Source organism: Podarcis erhardii (assembly GCF_964252035.2).
Source record: "Podarcis erhardii genome assembly, chromosome: 9".
Classification (NCBI taxonomy): domain Eukaryota; kingdom Metazoa; phylum Chordata; class Lepidosauria; order Squamata; family Lacertidae; genus Podarcis; species Podarcis erhardii.
Window position 1 is genome coordinate 55,622,496 of NC_138512.1, and position 26,607 is coordinate 55,649,102.

General features: G+C 46.6%; 1 protein-coding gene across 4 annotated transcripts in view; it reads left to right on the forward strand.

Moving 5' to 3' along the window:
- The first annotated feature begins 4,844 nt into the window (after positions 1-4,844).
- PITX2 (paired like homeodomain 2) overlaps positions 4,845-26,607 on the forward strand; it is a 34,690-nt gene continuing 12,927 nt past the window's right edge. The window contains exons 1-3 of one of the 4 annotated variants that reach the window (XM_081877183.1): positions 4,845-5,339; positions 10,837-10,892; positions 11,805-11,942. In XM_081877183.1, the coding sequence (XP_081733309.1) occupies positions 10,847-10,892; positions 11,805-11,942 (184 nt within the window). In that variant the 5' untranslated portion in view covers positions 4,845-5,339; positions 10,837-10,846. The remainder of the gene's footprint in view (positions 5,340-10,836; positions 10,893-11,804; positions 11,943-26,607) is intronic. The other 3 variants (XM_081877180.1, XM_081877181.1, XM_081877182.1) reach the window with 3 other exon arrangements.

The following is a 26,607-nucleotide window of genomic DNA, read 5'->3' on the forward strand; positions in this document are numbered from 1 at the left end:
GTGCGTTTAGGATTGCATTCCCAGGCCCGCATAACTTTCGATTGACTTTGCGCGTTCTTATGAGGAACAGGAAACTCTCTTGCCTTCTAAGATAGAACAACAACTTTTCCCAGTTCGTTCCCAAACTAAAAACTGTTTGGTACACTCGTTTTCCTGAAAGTGATTGACTTAACATAGAATTAATTTCTAGGTTAGAGATTTAGACTGCAATCCTAACCCCATTTACCTGGGAGTAAGTCCCATTGAATACAGTAGGACTTACTTTTCGGTATACTTGTTAGAACTGTGCAATCCTAGGCTCCCTCACTCAGAAGTCCTTTTAGGTTATTTTCTTATAGGTAAGAAAGTATAGGATTGCAGCCTTAGGTTGCAATGCCATAAATATGTATTTAGGGAAAGTGCCATTGAACTTAAACAAATTTACTTCTGGCTAAACGTCCGTAAGATATGGCTGTTTGTTTTCAATCCCAATCATCATTGAAAGTCAGTCCAACTGAAATTAATTGGAATTACTTCCGAGGAAACACGGTTAGGATCAAAGTGTTAGGCTCCCAGGATATGGGTGCATATTGATCCAGGAGAAATTTGCATTAACTCCAACAGGTTGTGTCTGTCCTCCAAGAAAATAATGTCCTGAATCAGATCAACAAATCACAATAAACTTTGCACCCGTTTATTTCCGAGAGCCAGGGGTGTAATTCTTATTTAGCCTGTTTGGATTCACAACTGTAAAACCTCTGGATAAATGAGGAGCTCTTTCAATAACTGCCACAACCGATTAAAGATTGAGTTAGTCTAACTATCTGAGTTGCAACCAGACGATTAAACAAAACTGCAGTCGGGTCTCTTAATACACATGCTATTTAAAGAAACCAGCTATTTGGTTTAGCTTTGTTGTTTTTGCTAAATGAGACAGATAAACAATGAGTTGAAAATTCTGGTGAACACATTGCCTTCATCAAGAGGTGCGCCTAAGGTGGTCACAACGAAGTCTTCAGCTTCTGAAGGGAGGGGAACTCTGCCATTCAGTCAGTTCCTCGGCTAGAATCCTGCCTCTTCTCATCTCTCCATTCATGGAAATCAATGCCTAGAGGAACCTGCCTAACTGACGACCGATGGCAGGATCGCAGGCCAGACTTGGAGGAGCCGAATCATGCTCTTCTCCATTAATCGAATGAATCTATTACTCGGCTGAGGTTTTCAGAATGATCTAAAGTGCGGGGGGGGGGGGCGACAAAATAATATTTTTTAAAAAAAAAAAAATCTTTGCATTTGGGGAGGGAAAATGTATTGTTATCCGGCAAAGTCATTGCTTCAGACAAAGATTAAAATAAAAGGTAAACTTCTAGGAACCCAAGTAGTGAAAACTAGTCAAGCCAAATATTTTGTTTACGTCTGCCCATATGTTTAAAGTTGCTGGTGTTGCTGTCTGGGAGGAAAACTGGAATCTAAACAGGCGAAAGGGCCTTTACCTAGCTTAGGATTCTATTTCATTTATTGAGAGAAGGAGAAAGTGTGCTGTAGGGGGAGGCGGGGAGAAGGGAGAGAGAGAAATTGAAATCCGTGTATTAAAGCAGCTCCATCGTTTCCAGACACCCTAGAACCCCTGTTCCGCGGCAGCATGTCTAATGTATTCCCCCGTGGTTCTGGGCATTAATTAGTTGTTTAATAGGAGTATGACTAAAAATGTAAAAGAAGGATTAGGAGCGTGAAACGTATGTCCAGATCCTTCCACACACTCGAGGAGGGAATGAAAATCACTCTGTATCTTATGTTTCTCTACAAGCCATTTGCATTTCCCACCAGCTGCTCACTTCAGCTGCACCGGCGATGGAAGTGCCCGGCTTCGAGTCGTGATCCGGGGCTGAAGCCCCCCCAGTATTGACGGCGGGGGGGGGGGGCGGAGGCGGCAGCAAGGGAGGAAGAGCGGGTCGTCGGGCAGAAGAGTGCGGAGTAGCAGCAGCAACTGCACGCTGGCTGGCTGGCTGGCCCGCACAGCTCAGACAGACAGAGAGGGAGAGGGAGAGAGAAAGGGGTTGGGGGAGGGAGGTCTGTGGCAGATCCTAATTTAAAGTCTCTGGAACAGGCAAGTGGTGAGGAACAGGCGAGGCTCTTTGCATGTGTCTCTCTGGACGGAGGCGCGGGGGGGGGGGGGACGAGCCTCCCTCGCATTCTTCAGACGGGTTCAAAGCAACAGCAGCCACAACACAGCGGATCTGTTTACCTTTGTTATTTTACCCGGTACTGTCCATACATTAATTAGGTACACGGAAGCATGAATTTATTTCAGGAGACGAAGGGGTGTCTGGAAGCTGCTGACGGCCAAACAAAAGGATTTCTGACCCCCTCCACACACATACACAAATAGAGTTTAAGGTTAACCCTGCTGAATTTATTTTCCCGCCGTGGGACGGGGGTTGTCTTGGCTTTCTTTAATGAGCTAGGAAAACTCGATTAAATGTACTGTAACCTGTTTCGCTCGTCAGTAGGATGGAAAGAAAGAGCTATTGCCTTGGACCGTTTTCGCACACTTCTATGGTGTTTTGTCTTCCTTGCTAGAAATGCGTGCCTGTCCGCCCCGTCCAACGTTACGCACATAATCTCACACACCCAGAGATTTCCGGCGCAAAATAAGATGTGGGTAGAGCCACGATCGCCCCTTCTCCAAGTAGACCGCCTTCGCTTGACGTAGTCCCACCCTAGGACGTTTTGCGTTGACGTTTTCACTTTTTGGCAATGTTGTAAATAAGCGGCGATGGAAGAACCGTGATTCTACCAACGCGATTATTAGCGAGTTTACAACCTATCGTGCCCTGGTGTACTTTGAAACCTCTGATTTCAATGCGATATATTCTCAAGGAAGTGTGCCGAGGATTGTAGACAAGTTATACGAATGTGTTCATCCTCAACAAAATTAGAGGGAGAAAATTATATTAGAGCCTGATCCATACTACAGTACCAGTACTCAAAAGTAAATCACGTGTCCCTGGGACGCTTTAACGGCAGAAGCGACCAAAATGACGTCCACTTATTTGCATCACCAATTTGGTTATATTTTCCTCCACCTCCCAAGTAACGTAATGGCAATAGCAATAACGTCTAGCCTAAAACAGCTTGTTTTCTTTGTGCGTACGTAACATTTGTTTGTTTAGTATAGATTTTAGTTTTACTAATTTCTGAAATGCAGAAAATGCAATAAAATCGAATTAAGCTGTTAATGATAGGAAACTAAAACTCCTTTTTACAATGGAAAGGCTGGTGGTTTTTTGTTTTGTTTTTTACAGTTGAACTTATTTTATTGTGAGTAATAAATACAAGTAACATTTTTAAAAACGGCAACCCAGTTTTGGCAGTGTTTGTATCTAGTGTGTGCAGTTTAACTTTTGTCAAGAATATCCGCCATCGTCTTCCATCGAGCTTTCCTAGTGTTTCTGTTTAACACATGCAAAATATTAATGAGCAAGGTAATAAATCGACATGATAAACTTTTTTGGGGGGGATAAACATATGCACTCTTAGTAGGGAGGAAGGTGGAGTCATCGACCTTCCCTCGGACATAAATCCTACTGAGCTCAAAAAGGCTTACTCCGGAGTCGTGAGTAGGCCACAGATCCACTCCTGCAGACGCGACTCCAAACGCTGCTGAGCTTTGAAGCATCGCATCTTCCGCCTTCCACTCCTCTCTCTCTTTCCTCCCCACCCCACCCCCAAACGTAACCTCGTCATTTTAAAAAATGAGTTATCAGTGACCCCACGTGAACTTGATGGGTGCCCATACAGCAAAGGAAATTCTACACTTAAATGCGCATCTGGGGCTTGTACGTCGCAATCCATTCCTTTAAAAGTGGCCAGAAACTCTTCTCTTTCCCCTCCCTCAACTTTCCCAGCTGCGAACTGTAACGTGGACATGTTTTGTTTTTTCCCCTTCCCGCTCCCTCTTTTTAGCTAGAAATGACTTTGAACTCTTGCGAGCGTCCTCGGCGGAGTGACCCGGCCTCTCTTCGCGCTGGCTCGCAGCCCCATGCAGCCGTGCATTTCCTTCCCACTTTCCTTGCGCCGCTTCCTTTCCCTTTCGGGTCTTGATCTTTACCTTCTCCTTGGCCCCTTTGTTCCTTTCACTACCAACTTTCCCTCTGGGGATCCACACACACACTCTTTCCCTTTCGCCTTGCTACGGCTCGGTCTCCTTTCGCCTCCTTGTCAAAGAAATCTTGGCCACTTGCGCGTTACAGGGCAACGTGTTTGGGCGGTGGGGGGGATATAAACCTTTCAAGATCTTTACATCGCTCCCCTGAAATCTTCCTGGAAAGCGCCTCTCCCACTTTCATGCACCCCCCGCGCTCCTAACGCAGCTCCTTCGCCTTTCTGCTTTCCCTTTGTGGTGGGCTGTCGGGGGTGGGGGGTTGGCTTTGTCACGTCCATATTCCTGGTTTCTCCCTCGACCCAGAGCTCTCATCTCCTTTTGTTTCTTAGGCCATCCACCACCTCGATTCCACCTAGCGCTATTTCAGTGTCTACCTGGATTTCGGGGAATGTAGGCTAGGATCGGGGCCTTTCCTTGCACAGGGCGCTTCCACGAGGCTTACTCTCTCAAGGCAGCGCGCAGAGCATCGCCGCCTCGGTCTACTGATGGTTTGGCTCTCTGCTCTCCGCCCAGCCTTCAGGTCGATCCGTCTGTCCATCTATCCATCCTCCTCCTTCTCTCTCTCTCTCTCTCTCTCTCTCTCTCAGGTCTTCTCCCAACTGCGCCCCCTGCACTTCGCTCCCCCCCCCCCCGCCCCGCCGTCTCTCTGCTCCGCAGCGGAGTTGAGTTTGGTGGAATCTCTGCTGACGTCACGCGGCTCCCTGGCCAGGCAGAGCTAGGCGAGAGGAGCCCGAGGAGAGGCGAAGAAAGGCAGAGAGACACAGGCAGCGTGTCCGCCCCGGGAAAGCACAGCGGTCCCGCAGCGAAGCCGCCAGGAGCCTGCCTGCCAGCCTGCTTGCCAGCCTGCCTGCCTGCCTGCCGTCGAGCCGCGGCCAACAGCTCCCTCCCGCCGTGGCCCCCTCGACGGAACGCCGCGCGCCTGCCGGCCAGCCTTCCTTTCTCCTTGGGGATCCTTGCCTTGCTCCGGCTTCCTCGCCGTCCCAGGCTGGCCGTAGTGGTGCTGCTGCTGCTGCGCTTGCTGGAGGAGGCGGAGGAGGCGTCTGTGGGCGACTCGAGTCGTCCACCAACTCTCATCTCGAGCCTGGGATTTGCTAAAAGCTTCGGCCCAGAAGAAGAAGACGAAGAAGGCGGCGGCGATCAGGGAGGGCGAAGGGGGGAAAACAGAGAGAGCGACGCGCGCTTGCAAAAGGAGCCGGTAAGCAAAGCCAGGGAGGCCCGTCGCTGCCTTTGGCCCGGCGGTGTGAGATAATGTGAATCGGCCAATTGGTTCCACTTCGCCAGACTTGCCCCGAAGGGTGATTTGTGGCGTTTGGGGGGCGAGCGGAGGGGGCCGTCTGGGCTGGCCGCAGACCTTGGGGTGTGTGTGTGTTTGCAGTTATAAATGCGGTGTGTGGGCTGGGGGGCTTTGGGGAGGATTGGCTGTGGGCTTGCCAAAAGCAGTGCCCCCCACCCCACCCCTTTTCGCGCGCTCGCAGTTTAAACCAAGGACTCCAGCTTAAACCAGACGTCTTGGGGGACCGGCCTCCTCCCCCCAGGGGGATGTTGAAAGAAAAGAGGAGTCGAGGCGAAGGACCTGCTGCAGGCCTTTCGGATCTGGGGCCGTTTGTAGACCCAATTGGCTACCTTTCCTTTCGCGAGCCGTCGGTTTGGAAGGGCTGGGCTCTCGCTAGACTTGGAAGAGTCAGCCAACGCTGATCGCCAAGGAAAGACAATAAATTACCCTTGTCTTCTAATTGGCGTAACAACAGTAAACATAATAGTCATCTCCATCAGTACCACTATGATGAGGGGTGCTGCAGCTACTCCCACGACTATTTGCACCAGAAAGCTACTAACGCGCTACCAGTTAAGTATACCAGCTGCAGGTTACTAGTTACAGTATATTAGGATTTAACACAAACACACACCGAGCTTCCTCCAAAGTTTCGTGGCCAGTTTCACTCCCTACCCCTAAAGGTTAATCCGCTGCTTCTTCAAATGCAAAATGAATCATTTTCCTTTACACCCACACACCCTCCCTATTTCCCCCCCCCCTTTCTTTTTAAAAGGCATCAGAAAAAGAAGTTTAATAAATTAACAAAGGGGTTGCACTGGCAAGAAGAAAGTGCTGCTTTCCTAGGAAATTTGCCTAGTTTTGCAAAAGTTTCTTCTCAGCGCGCGCCTAAGTAAACGGTATTCCTCTGGAGGGAAACGTCGTGTATATTGTAGTTTCTCTCTGTCTGTCTGTCTGTCTCGCATTTAAGGTTTGCAGATCCTTAAAGTAACGGAAACAAATACAGGCGATGTCTTATGCATATGCCGCTTGTATATTTTTGTTCTCCTTTTGGTCCGGGCCTTGTTTCAGTTACAAAATAAGGTCCGAATTAGCATTTTTTTAAAAAAAAAAAGAGTTTAAACTGATTTGTGTGTGTACAAAATCGGTTAGGGTTCTGCTGCTGTCTGCAGTCAGCCACCAATTCAATTTCCTCACTTCCTAGAAAGACAGAAAAGAAGCCCCTCCAAATTCTGGTTTCTAATCTGCCATCAATAATATTTTATTTTATTTTTCTCTCGGTAATTATCATTTAATTGTATGCCTCGCTGCATGTTGCTGATAAAAATATCTGAGAACAGCTTAAAGACGCGAATTTTGCTAAACCATTTTTAAAAGTGTGGGGGAGGGTATCTTTATTATTATTTAATTGTGATTCGCGTTGCTTGCTTGTAAAATAGTTAACAGCGTCTTAAATGGTGCAAATTTTGCTACACGCCTAAAATAGTATTTTAAATCATAATACAACAATATTAAATAAGGGACGAGCAAAAGTGGGTTAAAGATCAGATTTGCAAATGAACAAGAATCTAGTTTTAGTTCTGATCACCCTATTACCCTCCCCCAAATGATTTTGTAATAAGCCGCATTGATTTAATCAATGGGATTCCTTCCACGTAAATCAGTTTAGCATAGGAAGCTAATATTAGTAATATGGCGGAAAGCTTGTGGAGTTACTCGCGAAAAGTTCCTACAGATCCCGTGTAATCGGCCTGATTTACTCACCTCCCCCCGTTTTTGTGATGTAGATATACGGAGAAACAAACAGTTATGTAGTTATGGATATAATTAGGACCTGGGTCTTTCAGAATCGATTTAGCGTGACAATTTATTTACAGCGCTAAATTGTGCCCCCCACCTCCGCAACATACACTGCAATCTGACAATCGGTGGTGACTCTCCCCCCCCCCCAATAAATGTGCTTAGGTTTGTGCTGCAAAACTGTTTATTTCTTAAGAGCCCTGGAAACCCTGTAATAAAATAAATATTAATATACATATGAATGGCAGAAGGATTTTTAAAAAGTGTGGATAATTATAACTGTTGACATTCCAGGTGGTTATATGTCTGTCTTTGCAGGATATAATCTTGTCCAGATTTTGGAAGAAGGTTGGAGGGGGGGGGAGGCGACTTTAAAACAGAGAAAAATAAATTGCGCGTCTCAGGTGGTTAGATAAATTAGCCATCAAGGTAGGCGTTGAAACAGGGCGACCAAATTTGTCATGCGAGGCTTGTCTTGACAGAACCGGTTTAAGGATCATCAGAGAGGAATTAGGGGGTTTTCTTAATTGCCTTCCTTAACAATTTCACCACAGCTCACATACTAGGCCTCTTTATTGGAAAGGGCGTTTCATACACTCAGCGAGCCATCCTCTTTCGGCTCCCTGGAGCTGGGAATATAAATGGCTCGGCCCTATTAGAATTCTGAGAGTTGTCTCAAGAAATAAACATTCACTGACCTTTCGGGTGCCCCGATCCTCTGCATATTTACCTGGAATGATGTCTCATTTATTTCAGTGGGACCCACTTGGGTATTAAGCTTAGGATCTGGCCGTTAGTTGAAAAGAAGGCCCATCGACTTCGAAATAAGGCTGCGATCCTAAATCCACGTGCAGCCTAGTCCCAGGGAACTGAGTGAGACTTCTCCCTTAAGTAAGAACCTACGGATTGCACCCTTCAATTGGGGGAAAAATAAGTTGCATTGCAAGGGGAAGCGTTTGCAAGTAAACGCGCTCAGGATATGGGTGATGCTATTAGGATATTCGATTAGGGATCGTATTCGGAATCTTTAAAAAAAATGCTGTCGATGGCGGTTCCCCCCTCTAAAATCTTAACCCGCTTCTTAGTCATATTTATTTATCCGATCCAGATTTCTAAAGAAGGATAAGCACCGGCTAATAGAGGAGCGCCATTGAAATGGGGAGGGGGGTTTCAAAGGGGGAAATTACCCAAACGATGATGACATGCAAATTTTTCACCCAAATTATCATAAGTAAACATCTGAAGCCTGGGCTAATAAAATCCCATCTGTGTTACTTCATATCGAGTTAGTCGAGAGCGCTGATAATGATTTTTGTAATATCTCCCGAACAGACATCTCAATCAGGCACTAATCCTGAGATTTTCCCCACCTTTAAAGAAGGGGGGGGGGACCCTCAGAATTACTAAAACCCGCAGCTTCCAAATGTGGCACCCCAGAGCTCTTCCGAAGGAGGCCTCCTGAGGGTGCCCTCCGTGTAAACCAAGCGGGGTGGGAGCCCTGGCTAGGCGGTGGTCTGCGTTGGGGAACCCTCCTTTCCTCTCGCTCCGCGGGTCATCAGCCAATTCCCCTGAAGGTGTTTAGAACGGTTTTCGAAATCCCTTCTACAAGAATAGGACCGGGAGGTTCTGTATACCTACCTGGTTGGAGGAGTCAGCGAGCTTATCCTGGTCAATTTCTCCGTGGCTGCAGAGAGCCAAAACTCACGACGGATTGCACAAGTTCCGTCTCTGCTCGGGGTGAACTCAGCCCTCATTTTAAGGGAATCTCCTTCTTAAATTCGGGGGCACCAAAATTTCCGTAGAATGAAAGTCCCTGGACTGCCGGGCACAGTCATTCACGAGAATGTCTTCTTTCTTTTTGATTTTGTGTATTTTTTTTTTCTCTCATTGGGGGGCGGGAGGTAAATGTGCGCACACACACACACACACCCCACTGTCCTTGAAAATAAACCCGGCCACTTTGCATCCCGGCTGTTTTTCTAGATTAGTTCTATAATGAGAGCTACGAATCTCCAAATCCTTTCTCCTCTTTACTTAAATGGTGGCAACTTTTAAAAAGTCGGACAAAAGAGGAAAGACCGCGCAGGCTTTAATTTTCAATTCAGGGAAGCAGCTGGTTGCATTATTTGAATGGGTTTAGGCACGCCTAGCTCGGCATAGGATCTGGCTGAGCCTAATTAATTAGTTGCCCGATCCTAACCCTGCATTTACTGGGAATTAAGTCGCGGGAATTTTAGTACGACTTGCTCCCAGGTAAGTGCGCAACCTTATGCGCCCGATCCTCCTGTTTTCTCCTCGATGTGTAGGAAGTGTCTGGGATCGGAGCACCGGAAGTGCATCCTATTGAGTTTCACTCGGGCCTACTTTTGCAACAAAGAATTAAAGGGTCAGGATTCTACATCACCAGGGTACGCCAGTCCCATTGACAGCAGCGCGTCGCTTCAAATTTGGCTAGTGAAGGTCCCCCTGGTAGGTTAGTGAAACTGAACGAAGCTTTTTACAGAGGAAGAAGGGTAAATTCCATTCAAAGACATTTTCATTAGACAAGCTGAGCAAAGCTATTTTCTCTCTCTGTCTTCCCAGCAAGACACAGAGTGGGTAGCGCCTGACTACAGCCACAGGTTGTTGTTTTTTTACAAACCTAAGGGAAGTCCAATCCCAACACCCCCTCCCCACAATAATAATTCTTTCAAGTGTTTCTGAATTGAGACGGTTATGTCAAGTGAGAAATATCCCTAGAGGCGATGGGCATTACTCAGATTCCACGCGTCAAATGATGCACATTAATTTACATTAGTTTTGCATTGGTGAGGATGCGGATAATTGTGTATTATTATTACTATTACTACTACTATTTTCTGCCTTATATATTCCATAGTGGGTCTTTAAACACCAAAACTGAGACACAAGGAAGAGGGAAGTTGAGTGGCCAGGTACCACATTAATTTTCTCCCAAACCAAAAAGCCCGAACCACACCACCCAGTCAAGCCGACTCTCTTTGAGTTCCAGAAGATGTGGTTCAATCGATTTTAAACAAACAAACAAACCTCGATTTTCCTGGACTTGGAGCCGGGACTAAAAAAAAATCGCGTAGGGATCTCCGCCCTCCCCTTCCTCTTGCGTTTAAATGCCCAAAGAGCAGTGGCGTAGCGTGGGTTGTCAGCACCCGGGGCAAGGCAAGTAATTTGCGCCCCCTAACCCGTGGATTTGCGCCCCCTAACCCGTGGATTTACGCCCCCTAACCCTAACCCCCAGATGTTGCGCCCGGTGCGGCCGGCCCTCCCTGCACCCCCCCACGCTACGCCACTGCCAAAGAGGAAAGAAACCAGCAACACAAGCCTAACCATACTCCCCTCTCCGCCCACGAAGTTAAGTCCCACCGAATATGTTTAGGATTGCAGGCACCTCCCTCCAACCAAACATCTGCCGCCCCCCACTTTTCACCTCCTTTCTTCTCCAGACCGGGGGGGAAAAAACCCGATGGTAAACTAGGCAACTGTTACGTGTTTTGTTTTGTTTTTCTTTCCTTTGCTTAAGACATCTTTTAAGAGGCGCTCGGCTTCATTCTGTGTGTCTTCTTAACGCCCAAATGCATCTAATGCATCTAATGTTTTGCAGATAACGGGTTATGGAGTCCAACTGTCGTAAACTTGTATCGGCTTGCGTTCAGTTAGGTAAGAGAGATATTTCCCATCGATTTACACTTCGCGAGAATGATGTCGACCTGCGGTGTGCATTTGTTTTGATTTGTGGGTGGGTTGTGTTTTTTCAAATCTGTTAAAGCACCTGGGTGATGGGCACGCGGATGTATGCATAATATCTACCGAAGGATGTCCTGGCAAAGAGAACCACCCCCAGTGGCCACTTCCATCCCCATCCCATTTGCAGCCCGATCCCTAATCCAGTTGAGGGGGAGTGTCCTGTGGCCTTCTGACTGTTTGTTGGAGCCCAGCTCCCATCAGCCAAAGGCCAAGGAAGATAAAAGTTAATCGATTTCCGAAGAACCAAAGGTTGCGTAATTTATTTATTTTTATCACAGTATTGCAACGCAGATTTGATGCTTCTGTGTTGAGAGTAGGAATCGAGGGGTGAAGATTCTCTGAAGGGATCGGGACTAGCCTGGCTTTCAGTCTTCGAACTCCGGCTTAGCTGGACTGTGGTTCCAGCGCCCTTGAGTTTCCTATCCTGGCACCTCGATTCGAGGCGTCCTGCTAGACCCAGTGTTTCCTATCTCTGCCGTGTTTGATCTCTGCCGCAGAGCTCTGTGTAAAGTCCAGGATGCCCACTGGCCTGGCTAAGGCAGGCTGCTGGGGTGGCTACTCCTGGTCCAAGGCAGAGAAAGCGGAGGAGCGGGGAGTCCCAGGGTTGGGTTGGGTTGGGGGGTATGAGACGGGACTGCCCTTTCCACAAACGTGTCCTACGCGTGCTTGCTTTCCAAACGCACTTTCCCTAATTCGCTGTCTCTCTTTCTTTGTCCCCCTTTCGTCGCTCTCTCTGCCTGCTTGCCTGGCCTTTCCTTCTCCCGATCCACGACCCTCTTTTTCTTTTTCTTTCTCTTTCTCTTTCTCCCTCTCCCTCTCTCTCAGGGGTACAACCTTCTGCTGTTGAATGCCTTTTCTCCAAAGACTCTGATATTAAAAAAGGAGAATTCAATGATTCTCCAGAGAGCAGGAAGGAAGCTTCTAGCAGCAAACTGTTCGGAAGGCAACACCCCAGCGCCAATGGTGAGTCTGCCCACCCCTTTCTGGTCAGCCTCGCACTTGAATCTAGCCTCCCCTATCCCCCCCCCCATATTCCCATCGGTGTCTCCTAGGAAAGGTTGATAGGCGCGATCTTGGATCACTGCGCCCAGTCGAACGAGATTCAAGTTGCAACTACAGTGCATAGCGTATTGTGTGTGGGCCAGGAAAGCGGTGCGCGGGTGGGGCGGGGCACTTCTATTGCTTCTGCCTTTTAAAGCTTTCTTTAGCAGCTGTTGGATTCTACGCGGCCGCCCTGGTGATGTTTGTGCGCCTCCCAGGCCCAATCTCCCCTCTTTCTGCTTTAATCGCCAGCGCTGCGCTTCGACCTAAAGGAAGTGCAACAGCGCCCTCTGCTGCTCAGGTCCATGGGAACTGCGGGCAGCGCGGTCTGTGTGCGGGGTGGGGCGGGGAGCGGGTAAATTCTGGACGAAAAGGCTTGTTTGCCAAAGTTAATTTGGTTCGGGATTTTCCGCGTGAAGGGTGTAACAATTGTACTGAGCTTGTCTCTGTGGTCCCGAGGTGTCCTCGGTAAGCAGCAATCCTCTCCCGAAGCCGTGGGCGATTCTCCCCACCCCAAACAGCAGCAGCCTCAACCAAACTCCCATACAAACTCTCACTAAATTCAAGGCAGGGGAGACTTCGCCTTAGACGTGTGGTGTTTGCAAAAGAGCAACATGGCAACGTCAGAGAGCTGGGAAGGGCCGGAGGCATCCGCGAAGGCGCAGTCAGGTACCCTTCGCTTGATGCCTGACATCATTAGAAAAGCTGGCATGTTCCTTTCCGAAACAGGAATCGAGGCAGCTCAATCCTTCTGAATGTTTACTTGGAGTGTGTGTGTGTGTGTGTGTGTGTGTGTGTGTGTGTATACATATATATGGAACAAATCCCACCCCACTTAAAAGAATGAGCACCCACCCACCCAAAAAAGACCACAAGCATAACTAGTAGCCTCTCAGTTTAGAACCAATAACCTGGGTGGGTTAAATAAAATGCTTTTGACTGGCACCATCAAGGGCTCCAAATGAGGTGCCACCACTGGAGAGGCCCCATACAAAATGCTTACAAAATAATAGACCTTATCTTACCACAACTCTCTGACACAAAGTGAGCTCTGCTTGATTTTACTTGGAGCAGCTTAGAGCGAACGAGTTACACAGTATCTCCCAGGCTAGAAAACAAAGACATTGCGGTGCCATGATTTCTGCCTTATCTGATGCCAACCTAATTTTGCTGGCATAAGATATAGTAATCTAAATTAATATTAAAGGAGAAGAGACTGTGTTAAGAATGTAACTTCTGTGATAAACAGTGGCATGAAGTAACATAGTCTCTCTCTCTCTAACGCACACCCACCCACCACAAATAGCTGTACTGGTCAATTGTTTTCAGTCGACATCCACTGATTTCCTAGACTCCGATTGCATACCAGTTCTTTTTACACAGAAAACTGAAAGCTTTGTATAATTTTAAAAGCGGGGGGGGGGTAGTTTTGAACTTTCCTCTTGATGACCGGTAGGTATATCCCTTCAGAAACACGCATTTCCCCACTATTTAAAATAGAATACAAAACACAATCCTTTATATGTCTACTCAGAAGTAAATCCTACTGACTTCATTGGGGCTTATTCCGAGGTAAGTGGCATAAAGAGGCCGCATTGATTTAAGCTTTGTGTAACAGATCAAGATATGCTGATACTACCACGCTTATTATACCATACATACCACACCCGGTTCTTATACCAACATTACAAAACCATCGCATTTTCTGCAGTGTGGGGTGGGGTGGGAGAGAGCTACTTTAGAGTAAGGATTCGATGCTTTACATCCTACTATTGAAATCAAGATGTTAAAATCCCTGTTTTGATCGTGACTGAAAGATAAGACAAAGGCCTTCCTAGTGCACTTTTACTTGGAAGCAGGTCGGTTTTATCTGGTGGTAAAAGACCCATCAGTGAGTGAAAAGTCATTTCTTCAACTCAAGTAACAGGTGATTATTATAGCGCCCGTCTACCAAGGGAAATGAGAGTCTTAACGATGGAGGTCACTTTTTAGGCTGCACTTGCACTTACCTGAGAGTAACCCCCACTGAGCCCAATTTGGCTTACTTATGAGGAGACATGCGTAAGGATCGTGGTGTTGAGCGTGCTTTAAGCTACACACTTGCTTGGGAGTGAACCCTATTGAATTCCGTGGGACGTTCTTCTGAGACATCAGACTTAGAGGGTTGTGTCATATATGGTTTCGTAGATCGATCGGAGCCCCACTGAAAAGGAGGACGGGTTCTGTTTAATATATTCAGATGCCCAGATGTGCTCCTAAGCGCCTGTATTCGTGCCACCTTCAGAACAGAATCTTTTATTGCTGACTAATTAATATAGACTTCGCTAATTGGCCGCATTTACGAACTAACACGAGGACCTTCCAATTCCACGTAGAAACAACCGCTGAAAGAGATCTTCCTGCGCTATTCAGCCAATCTGAAGGAGGAGCATGTAGTCCGCCTTAAGTAATTCCGGGATGCTCCGTCGAACGCCAGTTGCACTGACATCAAGCAATCCGACTTCTGAGCGAGAGCTTAGATTTGGAACCATTTCCAAATGCTCCGTGACCTTTTCACTCTTCTCGCTGAGAAACAAGTGGCTATTTTTCTAACCGTTCATTAAGAGCCTGGGGTTTTGTATCTACATGTTACATTTCCTGCCCTGCACAATGATCCGTGAGTCTGTTTTTCACCCTCTGAAATCAGAAGGGAAATTGCTATGTAAACATATAAAGACCATTGGTGGGGGGGTGTTGTTGTTAAAACACGCATACACGCAAGTTTAGCCTACGAATTCGATTCAACGGCTGCCATCCGATACACGCTTACCCGGAAATAAGTCCCAACTCAATGGCACTTCCGAGTAGACACCCACAGGATTGTACTGTAGGTTGATTTGTTGCAGTGGAAAGAGTGGCACGAAACCGGCTTCAGACCAGATATTTCGGCTGAAGTAAGTTTCGGGCTGTTCTGTCCTACCTAAGGAATCCATTGGCCTTCACGGTATAACAGTAATGCAATCCATTGGCCTTTGGTACAATGGATTCTCAATGGTGACCATCTTCATGGCAGAAGGGACTGGCCAATGTGTGGAGATGACAGAACTAAACTGAGCAGCCAGACATGGCTAGACAAAGGGTACATCCGGATTGACTGGTAGATCTCTGGGAGACTTGCAGTAGATCCCAAGGATTTCTGAATTAAGGATAACAACAGATTCTGGTGGTGGTGGTTATTGTCTTCAAAATAGGCTGGTGATGGTAAGCAAGTTTGGGGAGAAAACCTGGAATGGATTTGTGTCTATGGATGGGGACCTCATTTCTGACACTGAAAACAAAGTCCTTGACTGAGATGCACCCTGGGTGCCCTGTTCCTTAATCCTTTGTGAACATAGCACCTCTAGTTCTGGGTTGGGAAGAGAGAAAGGAGCTCCCATAAACCTGAAGTGAGAAAGTTTGACGCAAATGTTTAGCTTTGATTGCCTTTTTAAATAAGTGAGATTTAAGTGTTTCCTTTTCACCTCCCTCCCCCCCCCCCCCACACACACACCAGCCATGCTTAAGAGCAGACACCATCCCCAAACGCTCTTTCCCAGAGAAAAGTCCCACTGATTGAGGACTGGAAAGGCTTCGCCAGCGTATTAAATCCTTACTCCCCAAGTAAACGATTTTCAGAAGGGTAGTTGTGTCACTCTGTTAAAGGGAAAACTACGCCTAGTCTTGTGGCACTTCGAAGATGTCCTCAAATGTATTCATAGATTTTCTAACTCTAGACGCTTCAACTACAAAAGTGCGGGATCTGCCAGGAAGGTCTCCTGCGCAAGCCCCATTGAAATGAACGGGGGCTCCACCAGAGCAGGATGGCCTGGCTTAATAACTTCTTTTTCTTCTTTGGCATCACTCATGGCCGAGTAAGATTGTCTTCCATGAACATGGAAGTGAGTCTGTAAGGGACTGCGGAAGCCAATTCTAGATCCACACGTCCTTCCACAGTGGGGACAGAGGGGTCTGGTTTTTTTGGGGGGGGGGGAGTTGATAACGGTGAAGGTTTGCCAAACCTGCCTTCCTCTTGGCACGTTTCTCCCTTTCGTTCTGAGTTCCAGCATCTTCAAAGACCATGACACCTTTGGTAAACAGCCTGTTCTCCAATCGGAGCGCTCACAAGGCCAGCGTTTCCCAGTTGCCGGTATTTATGCTACATTTTTTTTAGTTATAGATAGGTAGCCGTGTTGGTCTGCCATAGTCAAAACAAAATAAAATAAAAAAATTCCTTCCAGTAGCACCTTAAAGACCAACTAAGTTAGTTCTAGGTATGAGCTTTCGTGTGCAAAAAGCCATTTTTCACATGACAAAGCCATTTTTCACCTTCTCACCCCTTGCTTTTTCCTGTAAGACCTATTGCAGTCGTTAAGAGTCGTCAACAGGCTCATCACAGCTATCTGCCAATCACCCATTCCCACCACCCTTCTGAGTAATACCCCTCCCCACCTTCCCACTATTTAGAAGGGTCTGGTGACTTCTGTTTCAGTGTATCTGAAGAAGTGTGCATGCACACGAAAGCTCATACCTAGAACTAACTTAGTTGGTCTTTAAGGTGCTACTGGAAGGAATTATTTTATTTTATTTTGTTTTGACATTTTTTTTAGGTTTGCCTTGAGAGAGTCTTTAAACCTCTTTTGTTGGCTGCCAGCATTATGCTTTCCATTTTTAGGTTCGGAATAGAGTAATTGCTTTGGCAGACGATAATCAGGCATCCGAACAACATGACCAGTCCAACGAAGTTGATGTTGAAGAATCATTGCTTCGACACTTGTGATCGTTGCTTCTTCCAGTACACTGGCATTAGTTCGCCTGTCTTCCCAAGTTGCCTAGTTGCCGCGTTGTCTAGTAGTGCAATGGGACTTGGATGTGACTGGTGTTCTTGCCAGGTGGGGTGGTCTCCGTTCATTTCAACCTTGCTTCCTTGCTTCCCGGCTGATTTTGGAAAGAAGGAATGAGTGGAGATTATCTGGATCGGGTTTTGAGTCCCTCAGGAAAGAGGAGTGTATTGTCAGCGGCCTGGATGTCTCTTTTCAGTTCGCTTCTTGAAACTTCCTCTGCAACGTAGTTTTGTTAAAGCCAACACAACCCTAGGCACTGCAAATTAGGGCGTTGAAAATGCGAGTATTTCTTTATATTTTAACCCACAAGTCCTCGATGGTTGATGGAAAGCAAGAAGTATTTGGGCGGTAGGTGCTTTAAAAAAAACAACGAAAATGCCTGCATAAACTTCCCGTTAAAAGTTTGTAGCATTTCCCAGGTAACAGTAACATACCAAGCTCATATACTGACTTCCCGAAATGAGGGCAACATTGTAGGGATTTTTTGTTTGTTTGTTTTAAAAAGGATGTGGTCATTGGTTAAATCCTATACATATCTACTCAGAAGTAAGTTCCCCTGAGTTCAATAGGATTTACTTCCAGGTAAGTAGGTACAGTATGCCAGCCTGTTCCTGGTTAATTCATGCGTGATAGGCTAATTTAATTCAATTATTTGTTTACTGAAGTGGGGGTGTTGAATTAGATACATATGCGAAATCCAATTAAACTGAAGTAGATCCGGGTTTCATTTAGTTTAACCCCAACACCTCGGCTGCGATCCTGAAAGTCGGTTCTTGCATAATAATAGATCAGTATGTCAGATAAATAATAGCCTCTTTCAGGCGTGTAAGATGCTCTTCTGTGTGAACATTCGTGGTAGGGGAAAGCAAGTTCGACTGGCTACAGTGGGTCTATTTTCCGATTAAAGGTGTAGAGGATCTGGGGGCCCATAGGAACAGCCCTGTCTGTCCACATCTCGCTGCAGGAAGACTAAGTGGCATTTCCGTCACCCGCTTCCTAGGAAGCAAGCAGCACTTTGCTTAAATATGAGCCCGGCAGAAGCTTCACCAAACCTTTCAGAGCCAAGTCGAGGAAGGGCCGTAGTTCAGTGGTAATACTTTTGCCTAGCATGCAGAAGGTCCCAGGTTCAATCCCCGGCATCTCCAGGGTAGGGCAGGGGATGACCCTTGTCTGAAAGGTTGGAGGCTCCCTGTCAGTAAATGTGGAAAATGCCGAGCTAAACGGACCGGTGGTCTCTATCCCTAGGGCTAGACAGATCAGCTCGAGGAGGGAGTGTAGCAGTGCTGATCCCTGAAAAGCGGCATATAAGTCTCAGAAAAAAACAAATGCATACCTTCAAAGTTTAGCTAAGGCCAAATACTTAGTTAACAGCAACAACAACAATACTAAGTGGGGCCGCAGTGTTATTATTTAGGCAAGAATCTGACAGATTAATCGAGTTTTAGGCACAGTGATCCACTAAAAATATGCCCTTCTTAATTAATAGACCTCCTTTTTAAAACTTTATCATTATTTTAAATACAAGTATCAGCACGTCTTAAGGGAGGCATTGTGTTCCTTGTGAGAGGGGCTCTATTCTTCACATGGGTCCATCATTTAAAAAAGCCAAAATCGTTGCTTTTTTAATGTAAAGCCATTGCTTTTTCTCGTATGAAGATTCGATGGTTGCATTAGTCGCTTAGTTGACTGAAAACATGCGAGCAATCGATTAGGATTTGCTTGGTAAGTGCTACCTGTTGTTCACCAATTTTTAAAGCCAATCACAGCCAACGTTGTACCCCTTTCCAAGGCTGTAGTCCTAATGCACAAATACCTCGGAGTCATTGTCCTGCATGTTCCATTGATTTCAGTGGGAAAAACTTATTCTGTGTCCATCCAACTCAATGCTGTCTACACTGAAGGGAGCCAGTGGTGCAATGGGTCTGTGTGGGTCTGACTTGTAACCAGAAGGTTGCTGATTTGAGCCCACCCAGGGACGGCTGTGGGCAGGGGGTTGGACTCGATGACCCCCCCCCCAAAAAAAAAAATAAATCCCTGCCAATTCTACAGTTTTATGATTCTATGAGTCTCCAGGGCTTCAGACAGGGGACATCGCCAGTCCTACCTGGAGATGTCGGGCACTGTATCTGGGACCTTCTGCAAGACTTAATGCTCTTCCTTCCACATTCGTGCTGGCATATGCTGAATATTTCTTCCACTTAAATCTGTGTGGGGTCTGCCACCTAACCATATCCATGCCTACTAGGAAGTTAGTCCCACTGAGATCAATGGCGCTGGTTCCAGTTCTTCTAACGAGGACTTAGAAGCGCTAAATTCTGTCTCAACGGTACCCATTCAAGGGCGGCGGGGGGGGAGGGACACTTAGATCAAGAATACCATCAAATCAATATTTCTGTGAAGCTCCGGGCAGGTTTACAATCCAAATAACGCCTGACCTGTGGAACCTTTTTCGGATCTAGTGAACAGGAAAGAACACGAGTCGCGTGTCAAGCCCTTTTCCAGGGAGCAAGTTCCATTCAACTCAGTGGGACCTACTCCTGGAAAAAAAAGGCGTGTTGAGGATTGCTCTGTCAGCTAAATCGTTTTCTTGAGGACTCGGAACCCATAGAGTCAACATTTCGTTTATTTCTTAAAATAAATTCGATGTCGCTATTCATTCCCGGAAGAGTTTCAAAGTGGTTTACATTCCACAACGCAACAAACTCCAGCGTAGTGGGAAAGCACGTCCTCGTTATGTGTGAACCCTGCTTCCCACGCAAAGTTGGTTTACAAAGCGGCTTCCAATTAAAAATCCAAAGTGATAGTATAAGTGTGTGAGTGTGTGTGTGTGTGTGTGTGTGTGAGAGAGAGAGAGAGAGAGAGAGAGAGAGAGAGAGAGAGAGAGAGAGATCAAAAATAAATCCCGTTGAGTCCAGTGGGACTTGATCCCAGGTAAGTGTACACAGGTTTGCGGCTGCTCTCTATGCGTGCGTGCCTGGGAGAGGAGGAGGGGGGGGGAATCCTTGCAGCTCCTTGTCCTAGCTCTGTTTTGTTGTTTGTCTACCGGGATGCTGTGGCTGCACTTCTGAATCCCCTCGCTTGGACATCCATCCCACTGAACCCAGGGGGACTCGCTTCCAAAGCGCCGGATGAGGCTATGTATCTTATAGTGCAGTTTCAAAAGGACTGGGGAGGTACAGGCAACCATAGCATAACTAGGTTGCTTCAGATACTAGCGTCTTCAGGTTGCTCTGTACTGTACACAGTTTACTCCAATAAAAGACCTCTAAGAATTTTGCCATAGTTTGCTAGAAGATGCTCTCTCATTCATTTCATTGTTACGTCTTTCCTCCAGCGAGCTCTCTAGGTGGCCGACATGGTACTTCCCTTGCCCGTTTTATCCTCACAAAAACCCTGTGAGGTAGGCCAGGCCAACTGGCTTCTTCACAAGGAATGGGAGAGGAGCGAAATGTATTGGGCTGACTCCACAAAAGTACATAGATTAATGTGATTCATCAAACTGGAGTTTTAAGCCTGAATAGCGGCCGAACTGCTGAGTCTGAACCGGGGAACCGAGTTTAATTATCTGCTACGTTAATACTTCCCTAGTTATGGCACGCTTTGACATATTACGTAAATAGGGAAGCGATGCCTATCCAAACTACATCTCCCAGCATCCCTGATTATTGGCCAACCTGGGTGAAGTTGATGGGAATTGGAGTCTAATATCTTGAGGTTCACATGTTCCCGTGATTGGCAGTAGCCAATCAGATGCCTCTCAAAAGCTCAAAATAAAGTTGAGAAGCCATCTCTTGTTGGGTTTTCTCAAACCCACCTGTTGATCAGTGATATACTGCACCTGACCATGGAGTTTCCACCTCGCACCGACTTACAAGGCTGTTGTGAGGGGGCGGGGAAATCAGTTGACAGAACGAAGCATTTTTGTACGCATGAAAAGTGCCTCAGATAATACTGCTGATAAGATGACGGTGGTCATGAAAAAGCCCAATTTCATCTTCTTTCTTTGGAATTTATTTATTTAAGGAACCGTTGTGCAGGGAGGAAAAGCCGTACACCTGACGCTAAGAAGAGTGGAGCGTAAGAGACTAGATTTATTTTACTTTATTTTCGGCTTGAGAGGGATCTTCCGAGAGCAAAGCTCCTGGAGGATTTGCAGACGAGGCAGGGAGGGGAAGTCAGGAAGAGAATGGGGGGAAGAGAGGGGCGGGTGCTCCTATTTCTAACTCGAAACCTGTCCGCTGTGCTAAATAACACGGAGACTTGCCCACATATCCGTCCCCAGCCGGGAGAGCCTGATCCCATCTCCCCAGGCCAGCTGTTCCGAAATCGAGTCCAATGTCGCCTTCCAATACTACTCCAAATGGAGATAACAAGTTACCTTTGCGCTCTCTCGCTCGCTCTCTCTCTCTCTCTCTCTCTCTCTCTCTCTCTCTCACACACACACACACACACACACACACGTCGCCGGACCCTAATATATGCAGCAGTTGCCAGATCGACTGCGGGTGGAGGGAAGGAGCAATGTATAACGAAAGCTTTAGCCGTGCGCAGGAATATACTAATGGCACAATCTGATGCCTCGTTAATCCTATGTAAAAAGCTTTGTCGCCTTCCCAATATTGACTGAATGGGTAATTAATGGCTCTTCATCTAGGCGAATAGTCGGTAATCCGAGGCAGGCGAAAGACAACAAGCCAATGGGTTTTAAAAAGAGAAAGAAAGACAACGACAACAGGTCTATCCAGAGGCTCTGCCCGAGCGCCAACCGAGTCATTTTGCAGAAGTGCAGACCCGGGCGCTTTAGTGAGATGGAAATTGGTGGGAAGCTCACCTGCTCCAGCTAAAAAGATTATTATTATTTATTTCTCCCAACCAATTACCTCAGGATAAAATGGCTGGAATTTGTTTTTTAGATTTTATTTTCTCTCTACAGCGGTTTCAAGAGAAAACTGGTTTTTCCCGGGTGTAGAATTGGGGGGGGGGGCTGTAAACACAGAGAAACGGAGTCTCTATTTATTCCAGATTGATTAGTGGCCGCCGGAGGGAATTTAAGGAACATCCACTATGGGATGCTAAAAAACCTGTTGATCTAGAAGGTGCAGATTTTGTTATTGCAAAATTCTAGATCTTGACAAATTAAAATTTGACTGAATGAATCTGACTGAATCTGAGTAGTAGCTGGCCCCATTTGCTCTCCCTTGGGTCCGTTGCCGGATCAAGGATGGACAACCTTGGCCCGGGACCATAGTAAATGTATCCGGCCAGAGCAGACGCTACCAGATTTTAACCAAGGTGAGATTAAAAAAAGAAAGAAAGCGGGGGACCTCGTTCAAGTTGTAAGAAACCTGAATACTATTACATATTTTAGGTGCTGGATGCAATGGCCTGAGGTTGAGTGAGCAGATGTGCTCCTGATTTCTACATCTCCATTTCAAAACATCTGAGATGAACTCAGTTGTTGGGGCGGGGTTCCCCACGACTTGCTTACCGAAGGTTCATCTTGATTTGTTTGCGGGAAGGTTAGACGACGTTGCCTATTTAGCAAGCATCCACAGTGATTTGTATGAGAGAAGATTACACAACGTTGCATCAATTTACTATCATTATTTATTTCGCATTTATAGTCCACCTTTCCTCCAAAGGGTTCGAGGTGGCTTCCCTTTCCCTATATGATCCTCACAAGAACCCTGTGAAGTGGGTCAGACTGAGAGGCAGTGGTTGAGCCAAGGTCGCCCTAGTGAGTTTCATGGTTGTTGCGGGTTTGAACATTGGCCTCCCAGCTCCTAGTTCGAGACTCTAACCACTACATCACGCTGCCTGTCCCACACTCTCCAGCGCATTTCTCCGTCGCTTCCTTTGGAAGTCCCGTCTTTTTTGGGGGTGGGGAGTTTGGGTCCAACTCTAATTGCGCAGCCAGAATTTGCCGGTATGTGATTGAACTCCATTCGAAAATACCGACAGCGCCCTCCGTGTGTTAAGGTTGGACACTATGCTGGACAGTAGATGTGAGCCATCTCTGGCAGACTGAAGAGGAAGTCCGCAAGTCCCACCAGGTTGGTGCACACACGTTCCAGAGGGAAGTCAATGGACTCCGTTTAGGGTTCAGATGCTCAGGGCTAGATCCACCAATCTGTGCTGAACTTTTCTGAGCGCAAAGAGCGGGATATTTGGCATCCTGAGAGTGGCAGAGGGGAACATGCCTGCGGACACGTAAGGGTTCTTCTTAAACAGACTGTGGAGCGAGAGAAGCAGGAAACCAGGCGGGGAGGAACTCCAATAACCAATGCCTCCGAGACCCACTGTGTGTGGCTAAGGTTGCAGCCACACAGTAGAGATGCAGGTTATCGGGCAACTCTGAGCCAATCGGTCCGATCAACCTCACAAGGCTGTTGTGAGATAAAAAGCCCGTTTGGGTGGGATGACCACTAAATATCAAGGTAACGATAACCTTTTATTGATCCAAGATATTTCAACATAATAATAATAATAATAATAATAATAATAATAATAATAATAATAACTAACACCAAGTGGCTGTCGTCGTCGTCGTAACAGTAGCAACGGTAGTAGCGGCATTTATTCTATTTAATAATTCTTCTCATTGGTGGCAGTGGCCTCCCTTGGACTGAAGGGAGAGAGATAAATGTAACATACAAACAAATCGCATTCCATTTCAGTATTATCCTTAACAATATTTATTCCATTTGTTTGTTTGTTTAGGATGTTGTTCTAGTAGTAGCAGCAGCAATTCCAGTAGCCGTGATAGTATGAATGGACCAAGGAAATGAGGGGTGAGAGAAAGAAAGGAGAACGAAGTACCGTCTTGCGCTTCCTTCGCTACAGTCTTTTCAGATTTCAAGTGGGCTCTATGGAGGCAGAGCGGGGTGGATGGGACAATTGTAGACAATTTTGAATCGCCCTGGAAGCGTTTAGGCCCCATGGCGTCAAAGATTCTGGCAGATCCTTCCTGGTATTCTGGTATTCTCTTCCCTCTTGTTTCTTCAAAGGCGCAAACGTTGTGTTCGTCTCCAAGACGGCTGGGAAGAACAGCGGTTAATGGAGGGCTCTGGCGCTCAGGTCCTCCTTAGGCGCTTCCTATAAACACCTAGCTGGCCGCTGAGGGATAGAGAATGGTGGTCTGAGCAGGCCTTTGTTCTGATCCAACGGGGCTCCTCTTGTATCATCTTATACCTTGATTCCATAACTCTATTCCTAATTGGTTAATCAATTAAGAACTACAACAACTCAGAATCCTGATACTGGAACCTGTGCTTAGTGATTTCTGGCGATCTTCGTTCGTAAAGTATAGGGAAACCCATAGGAATCATTTCAGGACAATTCTATTGTCTATAGAGAACTCAACCCACAAACCGGTTAAGACGTAGTATTAGACTTTAAGCCGAATCAATGGAACTAATCCGGTTTAAATCCTAACACTTCAGTTTAGCTATGCATCCCTTTATGGCCAAATGCTTGCCTTATTGGAGCGTAGCTTCTGCTTCAAAATGATCGGCTGATTCTGGGGGGCTAAGTCTCTCCTATACCTGAATTTACTCTGGATTTTTAAATTGGCTTTTTGCTTCTTTGAAACATAGGGGACGTTGTCTCTTGTGCGGTTTATTAACCACAGTCGCTTAAGAATATCATTGGTTATCACTTAGCAATGGTTATAAGTATCCTAGAAAAGCGAAGTGTCATTGAAATATCACTGAAAGTATGAGATTTGTTTCCAAGAAACAACGTGGTTCCCAAAATGTAGCGCTTAGAAGAGGGTGCGAGACAGACCCCTTGATTATCAACCGGTGGTGAGGGAATATTTAATTTAATAAGGCAAAGATTGTCACCAGATGAAGAGGTGAGATCTAAACAGACTCCCGTTTCGAGTTCAGCGTTTGAATGATCATTTGGATGGATGGATGTGAGTCTTCGCTGGCCACAAAGCAAGGAACGCACCCTGGTTCCCCCAAATTTATTTAAAACTGTCAGCGTTGTACTTGGCAAGCAGTAGTCATTTCCTTCTTGCTGTTAAAGAGACAAGTAATTCAGTCGGGTATGGCAGTCGATGCTAAAGGCGGGTTGGAGCAGAAACGAGGGTAAACTTATAGAACTGGATGGATCATTTGCTAAGCGCAACGTGCAACTGCTGGACATTGTTGCATCCAAGGCCACAAGATGTTCCTACTTTAAAGAAACCCACCCTATATCTGTTGACTCAAAAGGGTAAGAATGTATAGGATTGCAGCCGACGCAACGGCCATCGGGAAATTATCCTGAACTCTGCTCATTGCCAGGAATGGGACTTGAGCAATGTCTGATGGGTCTTGTGCAAGAAAGTCCTAGTTTATGGAGGGGGCTGGTGGTAGCGCAAGAAAACGCCGCCTTGTTCCTGCCTTAGGTTGCAATCTTACGCACATTCACCAGCAAATACGTTCAAGCGAATATTGGACTGCCTCCCCCGCCCCCGCCTTCACGTCCTGCTCAGGAATAGAGCGATAAACAACTCGGAGTGCAAGGAATGGTGTGGGACTCGGGAGTGGGCAGATTTTGTTGGGTTGGTCGGATGAACAAACAGTTTAAGAAATCAGAACAGTTTCACTCTTTCTAGCGTAAGAGTAGTCTCCTTTCTCTTTCCAAAACCCAAGGTTGGCTTTGGCCAGTCTGAACTGCAAAACAAAACTCTGCCGACCGACAAGCCCTGAGCTAGCATTGGATAAAAGGAAAGTGGCGCCACACACCTCTCGCGAAAAACACACTTTTCTGTCCCAGAAGCCTCCCCTACGGAAGCACCATGTCCCCTATGAGCACCTGCAGATCTTGTCCTGATTCCTTATCTAGAGAGAGCGGCCCACAAGTTGTAGTGATGGCCACCAGCTTGGATGGCTTTAAACGGCTATCAATTCACGGAGGATAAAGTTGCCAGTGGCTATGAGCCACAATGGTCATCTTCTGCCTCCTCTGTCGGAGGCTGGATGGTTGTGAATACCAGCTGCTGGGAAGGTCCTGTTGCGCTCAGGTCCTGCTTGCAGACTTCCAGCAGGCATCTGGTTGGCCTGAACAAGCTACCCTACTAGATGGGCCAGTGGCCTGATTCACCAGGGATTTTCACATGTTCCTTTTGGAGGTACCACTTTAGATCTTGCCCACAGCTGGGGATGGACCGTGCCTCAGTGGCAGAGCACTGCTTACGTGAAGAAAGTCCCAGGTTTCAGGTAGCATGTGGTGTGAAAGCCTGAAACCCTAGAAAGTAAACAGTCCTGGACTGGATGGAGCAATGATCTGACTCAGCATAAGACATCTTTGTTTGCGGCTATGACAGGTACATTGGTCGGTGGGTGATTCGTGAGTCATGCAAACGCTATGACACATTATATTTTTTTTTACAGTCTTTATGGTTAATTTTGTTTCTCTTTAATATTGTTACTTATGAATTCTCTATCGATTCACACACCCCATTTATTTTCTCGGTCTTTTCCAGAACACACCTCTCTCCGCCCCCCCCCCCCCCAAGACTTTTGAGTAGAGCTAGCATCTAAGGCCTAGCATGGAAGAATCTCCCAGATAAGTCCCGGAGAAGATGCATCCCTAACTATCCCAGCAAGACGAAACCTGGGCAGTTTTCATTTAGGGAAACGCCCAGATAGTCACACAACAGCCCACATGTTCCTTGCAATCTGCCTAGGTCTCATTCGGTAGTTTACTTATCAGAACAGTTAATCCCGCTTTGACCC